Here is an 11,900-nt window from a genome sequence, read left to right as displayed (position 1 = left end):
GACCACATGGAAATACATAGATTAACACAAATGGGTTAATACTTAAGACAGAGCTAGCCGATAAGAAAGTAGTAACTGGCCAACAGTATAATATCAAATACAGAGTCTCTGTACATTATTTGGGGCTGGCGTGGCGGTGGAAGAAGAGCAGGCGGCGGGCAGAAAAACCATACTCTTACAGTCAGGTGGTGGTGCCTTTAATCCCAGCCCTCTGGAGGGAGAGGCCTTGGATCTCTGAGTTCAAGGTCAGCCTGGTCTATAGAGTGAGTTCCAGGACTACACAAAGAAACCTTGGCTCAAAAAAAAACAAAACGAAAATGCAAATCCACTTGAAAGGAGAGTGCCTGGAGAGAGAGAGACAGAGACAGAGAGGGAGGGAAGGAGGGAAGAAGAGGTGGGGAGAGAGAGAGTACTTACCACACAGGGGAATGGTTTGAGGGCTTCAGCCACCACACTCCCTAGAGGCTACTGCAGCATTAGTAAGTAGCAACTCAGCTGTTCTTGAGCTTGATTTTGAAACATCCATGTAGTTGCTCTTGGAAAGTGTTTATTCTACTCCAGGAAAGCCCTCTGGAGTCTCCAAAAGGAGGCTGTCCCTTCTCAAGGAAATGTTAGCTGGGATGCATGGAAATAACCCCCTCAGGACCTTTTAGGTAGAGATGCTTAGGAAAGGTGAGCTTGGGTAGGATATAAGGATCTGAAAACACAATTCTGTTAAACCAGCAGAGAAAGCTGGGCGTTGGTGGTGAATGCCTTTAATCCCAGAACTTTCCATTCTCGAACACCCCCAACACATCACAGACTCCCTCTGGGGAGATTGCTCAGTGGGCGAATTGCTTGCCACCCGACCATGAGAACCCGAGTTCAGATTCCCAATGCCCTCATAAAAAGCCAGAGCTGGGCGTTGATGGAGCACGCCCTTAGTCCCAGAACTCAGGAGGCAGAGGCAGGCAGATCTCTGTGAGTTTGAGACCAGCCTGGTCTACAGAGCTAGTTCTAGGACAGGCTCCAAAGCCTTACAGAGAAGCAAACCGCAGAAAAAACATTCTACCAGATGAAGTGTCTCCTCTCGTCCTTGTTCGGAGAAAACACACCCAGACCTGCTGTCCTGCGTTCATCTCCATATGCAGTTATTCTGGTTTACATTTGCTTCCATTTGTATTGTTTTTAAGGGATTTTTCTATCCATGCCTACAAACGTCACTAATTTGTTTTCCTTGGTTTTAGGTCAAGTTTGGGGACTACAAAGATGGCTCGCTGTTAGGAGTACTTGCTGCTCCTGCAGCTCACCTGGGGTTCAGTTCCCAGCACCCTTGCTAGTCGTGGCCTTTTCTGGGCAGCTCAGCTTGCTGAGTGTCCTCCAGGCAGCTGTTTTAGGGTGGTCTGAGAGTCCACGAAGGGGTCATCTTATCCTAAGACTCCAATCAACAGAGTTGGGTTCAAAGTTGTCCTGGTCTCAAATTCTTATAATGCCACACACATCTGGCCTTCTGCCCAGTCTCCAAAATCCTCTCATTTCTCACAGGGATACTAAATACTTTCTCTGCTGTCGTGTATGGAAACCCTGAAGTTTGGAATTAGAAACCTAACTCCCCCTGGTCTCCACCAAGTGAGGAGAAAAAACACAGTACACCCCTCCCACGGTCAATGAGGGTCCTGCCCAAGTCAGCCTAAAATATTCAGTGGAAATCTTCAGAGAAGCCATTTACCAGCTTTAAAGTACGCACTTCTTTGAGTAACTGGATTAAAATCTTGCACTAGAGAGGCTGGAGAAGATGGCAGCACAGTCAGAGCACCGGCTGCTGCTCTTGCCGAGGACCTGGATTCAGTTTCCCAGCACCCACGTGGTGGCTCACAACCATCTATAACTCCAGCTCCAGGTGTAATACTCTCTTTGGGCCTCTGTGGGTTCTGTACACACTTGGTGTACAGACATACATGCAGACAGAACACTCATATTCATAAAAGTAAATTTAAAAAATAACAAACTCAAAAAGCAAAAGGAAAAACTGAAGTTATGTGTACCAGCCTGCCCCGCCGAGCCTGGGTTGACCCTTCTCTCCCCGTATCCACACCCCGAACCCCTCTCACACCTCTGTGTAGCCATCGGGTTACCTGTCATAGCACCACAGTGCTTGTGACTAAGGAACAAAGGTAGTGATGGTGACTTTATCATAATATACTGTCATAGCTGCTCAATTTTGTTAGTGTATGTTAATCTCCTGGAGTGCCTGTTTTATACATTAAGAGCTGTCACTTGGACAGATGGATGGATGAGTGGACAGACAGATGGATGGGTAGACAATGGGTGGGTGGGCAAATGAACAGATGGATAGATGGACGAGTGGACGGATGGATGGGTAGACAATGGGTGGGTGGGTGAGTAAATGGACAGATAGATGGATGGACAAGTGGGCAGACAGACAGATGGATGGGTAGACAATGGGTGGGTGGGCAAATGGACAGATAGATGCATGAGTGGACAGATGGATGGACAAGTGGGCAGACAGACAGATGGATGGATAGACAATGGGTGGGTGGGTGAGTGGAAAAGCTACACACACATAAGCACCAGCCATGGCTTCAGCCTTCTAACAGATCCTGGACCATATCCTCTGTGAATGAGGGGAGATTGTTGAACTCAAATCCAGGCTCTTTCCATTTTATGGCCCCTTCCGTCCCCACTTCATCACCAGAAAGTTCGGATTATTAAAATACCACTTCTCTAATTTGAAATCTGAATACTTTTATGAAGTTAAGCAGGTCAAGAGCCATCCACTGTCCATGTGTAGAACTTGCCGCACTATGACACAGACTCATAACAGAAGGGTTACGGGGCTCAGCCTCCTCAGCCTCAGTAATGGGGCGAAGACACCCCTAGGGATGAGCTGCAGGTTCTTCAACCCCAGCATAGACACTACAGGGGAGGGGACAGCGGAAGTTCCTGAAATACAAGGTCACACTCCATCCACTCCTTCAAGAGCAGGACCACAGGATGGGAAGAGAGAGCACACGCAAAGCCTCTCCACTTTCCACTTAAATGCTAGGAAGCAATCACTTTGTAGCCACATGGGGTCTGCCGTGTACCCCCAACCCTTACCCCTCAGCTTCTCTCTACTTCAAACTTGATGTGCACCGGTGACCAAACTGGCCATCTGCAACTTTAAGAAAGGTTTGGGTTAAGCCAAAACCTGGGTTCTGCGGCATCCCAGCACTGATGGGAAAAAAAAGCCAATGATGGCAGCCAGGTTTCTATGGCAACTATACTTATCATTCATCCTTACCAACTCATTTTATGCCCTCCCTGGGTATCAGGTGGATATCCAGCATTCTTATGACATTGGCATGTTTCGGTTCTGCCATGCACATCTATCTATCTATGATTCAATATTATTTAAACTTACTTTTTCTCCTTTTTTTCCCATTAGGATTGCATAGGCGCATAAAAATGCATCCCAGCTCTACAACTGATTTAGCTACAACATCAAAGTTCAGAACGGACAGAAGCACAGAAGCACACCTTGGGTAGAGAAGCCTTTCGCAAAAGGAGATCTGTACATAGTAACCACAAGCATGCTGCATATTGCCTTTATTGTGCAGGAAGAAAAAAAAACTTTCTGCCGATTGTCTTTGGCTACTTTGTCAACAGAAAAGTATCACACAGTTGACTCCACAACACAAAAAGCTACATGTGCTTAAAGTAAACATCTTCTAGAGGGCGGAGGAGTTCCCAGTCCAGTTACAATCCACTGGCTATGATTTCCCTCTGCCCTCCAAGTAAACTATCTAAAGCAACGAGGAAGAAGGGCATTAGAAGTGTGCCTTGTGTCTCGGTAAAGTAGGACAAGAGGTGGGGAAATTCCAACATTTCAAAGTCACCTACATGTTGTAGAAGAGACAAACACCGCAAGGTATAGCATCCTGGCAAAGGATTTGGACTGCCAGTCACAGGAAATCGGACCAGAGCCTCATCTCTGTACCTGGCTTCACGTGGAGGACACACATCACTCCTGCAACAGGTTATGGAACACGGCAAGTAGGACATGTACTGCTCCTCTTACTTGAGTTAGTAGCAAGCTTTTATTTCTTTCCCTTGTCCCAAGAGCCTGCCATGTCGTGCCCAGTGGAAGACCCAACGGACACTGGCTGCTACCAGTCTTAGCACATGCAGGAGAGTTCAGTTCACATGGACGGAGGTGATACAGGTGTCCACGAGGCTCTGAGGAGGCTTTGGGCCGTGTCGTACTGGCTGTCAGAAATGTCTGTGACTGTAGCAGCCCCTTCATACATCGGGGAGCCAGAGGACGTGGCAGCTGAGACCGTGTGCGTCAGGGACGCATAGTGTGCAGGGGAGCCCCGAAAGAGCTGGGCCCCTAGCCCGTTGGACACCCCAGCTGTCTGGGAACCTGGGGTGATGATGGTACCATTGCTCACAGACCATAGGCTGGGGTACTGGCTGAAAATGAAGAAAACAGAGGTCAGGAGTGGGGGAGAGGCTCCAAATCAGTGAGCTGCATGCGGGGTGAGGTGGAGGGGAGCGACCAGTACTCAGAATGTTATTGTCAGTAATTGCATCATCACAGGGCTTGTCCACTGTAACCATGCGTACAGAAGCTACTGTACTACGAAACAAAATCAGTATGATGCAGACTGAAAGGAAAACGTATGAGCACAGTGGGCAGTAGGGGGTTGAGTTCTGCTAAGGCAGACCCTGGGCTCATTAACATACAGAATTTGCACTGAGCGCCTACTTTGTTAACTGACATTCCCAACCCCACTGCAGCAGCCCCTGAATACAAGGAAAGCAATTCCCCAGAACAGCATCATTGCTGGTCCCATCTCATCCCAGGGACCGTGTGTTAGCCACGTCAACACGCAAGAGACTTGCGTGCTTGAGACCAGCTCTGCTCTCTAACTCATCCCATAACTGTTTTTCAAGCTGCCTCATCTACAAAATGAGCACGCTGGCATGAGAATTAAGCCCTCTGGAGTACACCCTACACACGAATTTCATTAAGCTGTATTAAATGACAGACTAAGGTGGAGAGAACCTGCCTACATCCCCAAAAACTGAGGAGGCTGAGGCTTTGAGCTCTAGACTGTGTAGTGAGTTCAAAGCCAGCCTGGGCTACATACTGGGACCCTGTGTCCAAAAAAAACCCACTAAGACAGCTAGATTCTTATTAGTAAAGTTCTATATCCTAAACTAAAACATCGAAAACCTTAGGCAAGCATTTAATGTCCTAGGCCAGTGGTTCTCAATCTGTGGGTTGTGAACCCTTTGGGAGTTGCTTATCAGATATCCTGTATGTCAGATATTTACATCACGATTCATAGCAGCAACAAAATGACAGTTATAAAGTAGCAATGAAATTATTTCATGGTTGGGGGATGCCACAGCATGAGGAACTGCATTTTTAAACGGTCGCTTCATTAGGAAGGTTGAGAACCACTGTTTTAGAACATCAGGCCCATATCTTTGAGGTCAAGGTCACATGACGGCAGACTCCCTCCTTTGGGAGCTAACAGCTCATCAACACCACTGTCCCAGAATTAATATCTTTGGGTACCTTTCCTCATGGTAGAATCAGTGTTGGCGTCTAGCTTTGCTATTACATCAAATAGCAAGGAGGAGGAGTAATGAGCTTGAAGGCAATGTATCACGACCACCTTGAGGATTTTTGAACCTTCCTGTTATAAACTGGCTAGCCAGACAGCCTCCATCCTTTACCTGTTTCCCAGGATACTACTACTAAGGACTTTTTTACTCTTTTATCCACAGAAAAGTCAAGAAATGTATAACCATAACCGAATAAAGGTTCTGCAATGTTACTTTAAACAATACGTGGCCAACAACCCCATCACACTGGGGGAACACATTTTGAGGCTATTTAGTATCCGTTTACATATGGAGAAGCTGAGGCTCAAATGTGTTAGGACTGTTCATCACAGCACATGTTAACTGACAGGGTAGGGCTGAACCCTGGTCTGAGTACAGCAGACCACAAGGAGGAAAAAAAAATGTAGGTAATTAAAAACTACACAGTCATGGGACCAACTGTCCCTGAACCTGTCCAGTTTAGTTTAATTATAAACACAAATCCGGTCACCCACAGGTAGGATTCAGAGGCAGAAAAGGCAGACAGAAACGGAGGTGGCAGAAGGCACAGGAGGTCTTGCCTCGCCCTCCAGACACACACATACTCACCCAGAACCAGTAGGTGGGCTGGTGCCGTGACTCATGGGAAGCATGCTGGTGTGGCCAGGAACTCCTAGACTAGACCAGTTGTCATGGGATTGCAGCATGGATAAACATGCAGACGAATTGTCGGCATAGGCTGAGTGATGTAGAGAGGGGGGGTTACCTGACGGGTCTTCCAAAGGAATAAAGTGCAACAGAATAATACTAATGGCTGAACCAACCCAATGCTGCAAACAAATCCTGCATGGGTAGTAGACAAAGCCACTTAAGTAGTGTCCTGGGGGGGGGGGAGGGTGCTTGTTTTTTTTTTTTTAAATCTGAATTATTTGAAAATATCCCAGTTAGCATAGGCGGTCTCCTACCATCCCAGTGGTATTGCTTATCTTTCTTTTTATTTTTATACTATTTATATATATTGGTGGCTTTTGGGATCAGATTCAGAGCCTTTCAAACGACAGGCAAGTTAAGTGCTTAGCCACTGAAGAACACCTAGCATACTCAATTTAAAAAGTTAAAAAAAAAAAAAAAAAAAGCTTGCCGCTTTAGCTCACCTTTTCCATGGGGGGGGGGGGGTGAATCGGCTATGGAAACCATGGCCTCTCCACATTACAGATATGGATCTCCCCACCTCAGAGGCTAGCCTCTGGTTGAACAAGTCTTTAGAGCTGTTGCCTTTCATTTGGAATCAGCCGTAATTGCTTAATTGTTTTATGGTGTTCCTTAGCCATTTCCCCCTCCTTTTGGAGCAGACAAAGTTTGGCCTGAGCAGACATGGTTAGAGAGGTCTCTGGATGTCCTGGGGCTAAAATCAGGGAAGTTAGTTGTGTTGCCTTGAGGGGGCCACCATGCCCTCTGGCTTCTGGGTCTGGGTGGACCTGAGCTGCTTCTCGGGCAACACTGAGAGCCGGTGTTTGGGCCGAAATGCCGAAAATGCTTGCACCTGGCTAATCCAATATGGTTACTTTAGAGAAGGTCGTGGAACATCTATCTAAACTAGGGCTCAATGAAAAAGGCCCACAGGTACTGAACGCCTCCACAGGGACCTCTGGTAAAGCACCATCCTGACCAAGGAGCCACTAGGAGCTGGGCTCCCTATCCTGAACCCCTGTGGAGATGCCTCTCCAGAGGGGTCCCTCCCACCCCAGCCTGGGGTGAACCTACTTGGAGAGTTGTTGCGGTGAGCGTAAGGGCTGGGATAGGGTGATGAGCGGTGATTCCTCAGAGCCGGGTACCTCTCGCAGCCGTGTGTGGAAGGGAGTGGCAGGGAGCCTCCAAATTGAGGGTGGGAGCTGGCAGGTGGACAGAGGGTGCTGGTGCCAGGAACAAGCCACCCCCCTGCTGTGAGAAAAAGCTTAGGTAAGGGGCCCTTGCCCAGGACAGCCTCTGGGAGTGAGGAATACCTGATGTCCCACCCCTGCGTGCAAGCGAATCTCAAAATTATCAGACACCAACCACACTTAGCCGTGGGACCACTTGCTCTCTGGAGTGACCTGAGCTGAGCCCAAACTCCGTCTTAGAGGGGGGTTACCCCTGAGGCCTCCCCCAGCCTCTGTGGGATTTCTGTTCTGCTGGCAAGGAGTTTTCTAGTGACAACGATTGTTCAAAGGATACAGCAGGAAGACAAGCGAACACAGTGGGCCACAGGTAGGGCCCAGACTGCTAAAGCTTGCTTCTCATTCCAGGAGCCAGTAATGCCCCTGCCTCAGAAACAGCTAGTGGATCCATTTCCTGTTTGGTCCCCTCTAGGACTCCTCTCTTTCCGCTATACCTCCTCTCCAAAAATAAATTTACGTTTTTTTTTTTTTTGGAGCCCCTCCATGAGACAATTCCCAAACAAGACAGTTCTTCAGACAATGCTTAAGGTAGCGAAGCGTACACACATGCTCACACAGTCCTGTGCGGGCCCCATACACAATCCATCTCTTGCCCATTTCTCCTCATTCTGCTCGGGAAAGGACTACCCATGAGCCACAGCAGGGGCCTGTTTGTTACATTCAGTTGTCAAATGGTATGGTATTAAAACAACAGTTTACAATAGCCGGTTGTAGTTTAAGGACAGAGTGCTAAGCTCCTTTTGGCAGCTGCTGGAGCAACCTAGCAGCACAACCCTTCTTTCTGTTCCTTAGTAGGGACTTCCCTCGATACTTTCAGGTCCCTTCTGGAAAAGACGGGAGAGGCAAGGCCTTTCCTCTCCCTGGTGTGTCTGTATAGACCTGCACCCACCCACCCCCATTCTAGCTAACAGAACTTCTAAAGTGATTCTAAAAACACTAGCCACCTTACAAGCCACCCAAATCAGGAGCCAAGGGGATTGAGCAGGATGGTTTGCCGTGTGTACCTCCAAGTTTTCAACCACCAACAAGAGTGGAAAGCCATCTCCAAGGGGATAGGATAAGCTGAATTCCCATCGGACCCAAGTCTATAAACTCCCAGGAGTCCACTCTACCCCCAGCTACTGCAGAACAAACCACACAGATCCACAGTTCTTTGGCCTGCGAAGGGGGTGTGCGTGCCTGGGTCACAAATACCACCCCTAGCATTCCCAGAAAGAACCCCTCAGTTTCCCTGTGGGTTCTGGTTTTAGTGAACCCTAACCCTGAAACAAGCCAGAGGGATAGGAAGGACCGAGATGGAACAAACCATACGTACACTGAGAGTATCCCGGCTGCTGGCAATCCCCAGGATCCTCCATCACATCTTTGTGGTCGTTTCTGGGGGGGAAAATAGGAGTGATCAAAGGGAGAGCTGCCTGGTTGCTGGAGCTTTCTTCCTGCATGGTCCTTCCACCCAGGAGTGGGATTATAATTCTCTCACCTTTCTTTTGCATCAAGGAAGGCTTTTGCGAATGGATTGTATTTAATTTTAAGGGCTGTGATCTGGAAAAAAAAAAAAAAAAACAAGAAGGTGTATTTACTAATATAGTGTTAGTTGCCAGAGAACTTAATCGGGGTGGGGGGTGAGAAGTATCATAGGCCTGTGAGCCGAATGATCAGAATACCGAGGCAGGAAGACTACTTTGAATAGAGGGACAGCCAGGGCTACTTAGCAAGGACCCTGGATCAAACGGGGGAGGGAGGGGAGGCAGAGGACACTATCAAAAAAGGAAAAAATAAAAGACTAGAAATGTGAATTATTCAAATTGATCCAGTCATTATTTTTCTACCTGGGCCTGACATGCTGAGAAATTACAAAGCAAAGCAGTTTCTAAGTGAGATTCCCAAATTCATGTCTATAAATCAATAGTTCAGACACAGCTGGGGTTACTGTGGATGTCTTTAAAGCAGCACCTTTAAGGCCCCTTGACAGCATTTGCCAGGAGTCCACACTGCTGAGAGCCCAGGGACTGTTCCCTACCCTTTCCTGTAGAGTTTTAAAAGCTTGACGTTGTGGCCACTCATGCCTCTTTCAAGCATGTTGCAGACGTTTATTATTTTAGGAGACGAACAAAAATGCTTGAATGAGTGTTTTAAACGTATCCCCTCTTACCACAGAAGCGGTAAACCTGCACCAATCTCTGCCTGTATTCAGCTCTGTGACTTTACTTCCCAGTTCCCTAGCCAGTGCCTCCTCCCTGCCCGAGCCTCACCTCCTCGTTCTGGTAAGCAGTCACAGCTATGAACTGAGTCTCAGGAAAGCAGTGGCTGGTGATCATGCGCTGTGGACCCCCAACCCTCACGATGTGGATCCGAGGTTCATACTTGTGCAAGGAGTTCAACATGATCTACAGGAGATAAGGAGAAGGGTGGAGACCTGTGCCTACCTCTGTACCACAGCACCCACAGGACCCGCTCAGGGAGAAATGGATCTAACTACAAAAACCGTCTCCAGGAAAACTGCCTGCAGTGGTGCTTCTCAGCGTTTTACACATCGGCTTCCCAGGGCAGGTCTGGAATGATTAACCCCTGTCAGAATAAGGCCACAGGCAACTAACTCTCCGTGCCTGGACAGTTGGCATCTTGGGAGTTTTCTAGGAGCAGCCGCCAATGGGAGCGGGGAGTGCACTTCTTTGCGCAGATTTTTCCACGGTGTTCCCCTTTTTACTTTAATGTGACTGAGGATTCAGGATCAAAGCCCACCTGGCTGTGGGCACAAGCAGTGATGACTGGACTGAGCCTTTTCCCCCAAGAGGAAGGCCAACCAGTACCGGGCCTCCCAGCTTCCTTCGCCAGGCCTCAGTGTGAACCTTATCAGCTTAATATAAACAGCACTAAAGATTTAATTGGGGAAGCCTGTGGCGGCTTCTGTGAAACTGACAGAAGCTGAGGGAGCCCTCCCAGCTGTGGGAGCTGCAGTCCTCGGCCTCCCCCCTCCAGGGCTGGGGCCCAGGGGCTGTCTCCTGGACATGCTACCTGGCCTCCTCCATTGAGCTTGTTTGTGAGTTTCACTTTGCTGAAAGACACCGGCGCCTTCATCCAGTGGGCCCCGAAGTTGGGCGAGTCTGGGTGGATGTAGACACAGCTGGGCGCCTGAGGCTCTGGCTTGCCCCCAGGTACCCACTCCCCATTCACATATTTCCAGCGGTGATTGTCAGCAGCGACGAAGTCCAGCAAGAAGGAGTACATGGCATTGGGGTCCAGACCCGACACGTTCACCTTCAACACCGGGAACATCCTCCTGGAAAAGACAGGGCACAGCAGGAGGACCCCGAAACTAATCCATCCATTTGGAGAGAGGAAGCCTGACACCAACTGTTTATTACCGGTTAAAGAAGAGCCCCAGCAATCGGTCCCACAAGCCTCTTTGCCTGAGCTTTCTCAGACCTGGGACCCGAATCCATCTCCCCACTAAGCCCACGGTCTCTTGGGACGACAGAGGGACAAACCTGACCAAGGCTTTCACAGACTCTGGGCAAGTCTGGCCACACCAGGGTAGGCCTAGGAAACCTCAAAGTTTGTCTGAGAAACTTGGGTTAGGAATCCCCTCGTTAAGGCCACAGGAAGACACAGAGAGTCAGCCTGAAGCAGAGAAAGGGTGCTCCCCACCAGAGGCATCCTCCCGGTCCCAGACTTGCAGCATGAACCTACCTGCCGTTCTTGGTCACAATCATCTCGTTCGTTAGCTCCTTGAAGCGCAGCCACAGCTCGCTCTCCTCCAAGCCCACTCGCAGCTCGCGCTCCGTGGGGTCGCCCTTCTCGCTGCCCGCCTGCAGCTCGCTCTCCACGGCGCTGAGCAGGTGATCCACTCGGTACTGCAGGCTCTTCCCCGCGCTCTCTGTGCCCGGGGAGCTCATCCTCCTGCCGCCCTCTCCACCGCCCCGGAGTCTTGGCTGCCTACTCAAGAGCCACCTTCACTTCTGTCGCCGCCGCTTTTCCAAGAGAAAGGGTCACTCGGGAAGCCCAAAGACCTCACCTGGGGTCCCAGAACATTCGCCAAAGGAGGCCCGGGGCCGGGATGTGGGGGGAAGGGGGCGGGGAGAGGGGAGAGGGGCTGGGGAGCCGCCGTGGTTCCACTTGAACTCCCGCAAGGCGCGACAAGAGTAAGTCTCTGCGGAAGAGAAAATGGGTCCCCTCCCCATAAATACAGCCCAAGTGGCCTCGCAGGGGGCGCGGCGGATTGGGCGGGACACCCTTTGAAGTGCCGAGCCGCTGCCCATTGGCGGTGCGCGGCCATATCAGACCGGCCGGGCGGGCCCGGAGGCCGGGGGCCAACAATGGGCTCCAGCGCGCGCTTCCTGTAAGGAAAGCGTCGGGGCGCAGTCC

At 49.7% G+C, this 11,900-nt stretch overlaps 1 protein-coding gene across 1 annotated transcript; it reads right to left on the bottom strand.

Annotated features, from left to right (window-relative positions):
* Positions 1 to 3,580: 3,580 nt before the first annotated feature.
* Positions 3,581 to 11,900, bottom strand: Tbxt (T-box transcription factor T). Its single transcript, XM_051206004.1, has 8 exons — positions 11,226 to 11,900; positions 10,551 to 10,815; positions 9,788 to 9,922; positions 9,016 to 9,077; positions 8,851 to 8,912; positions 7,363 to 7,539; positions 6,208 to 6,337; positions 3,581 to 4,455 (listed from the first exon to the last, which is right to left on the bottom strand). The coding sequence occupies exons 1-8, from the start codon at positions 11,429 to 11,431 to the stop codon at positions 4,182 to 4,184; spliced, it is 1,311 nt and encodes a 436-aa protein (XP_051061961.1). The 5' UTR covers positions 11,432 to 11,900; the 3' UTR covers positions 3,581 to 4,181.

This window comes from Phodopus roborovskii, unplaced genomic scaffold (genome assembly GCF_943737965.1).
Source record: "Phodopus roborovskii unplaced genomic scaffold, PHOROB, whole genome shotgun sequence".
In the NCBI taxonomy this organism is placed as follows: domain Eukaryota; kingdom Metazoa; phylum Chordata; class Mammalia; order Rodentia; family Cricetidae; genus Phodopus; species Phodopus roborovskii.
This window is presented reverse-complemented; position numbering and strand designations above follow the sequence as displayed.

Coding starts and splice junctions, on each gene's coding strand:
- Tbxt (XM_051206004.1), bottom strand. CDS start 11,431: ATGAGCTCCCCGGGCACAGAGAGCGCGGGGAAGAGCCTGCAGTACCGA. Junction 9,078..9,787: donor CTGCTTACCAGAACGAGGAG/GTGAGGCTCGGG, acceptor TTTTTTTTCCAG/ATCACAGCCCTTAAAATTAA. Junction 4,456..6,207: donor AGCCCACCTACTGGTTCTGG/GTGAGTATGTGT, acceptor CTTCATTTTCAG/CCAGTACCCCAGCCTATGGT.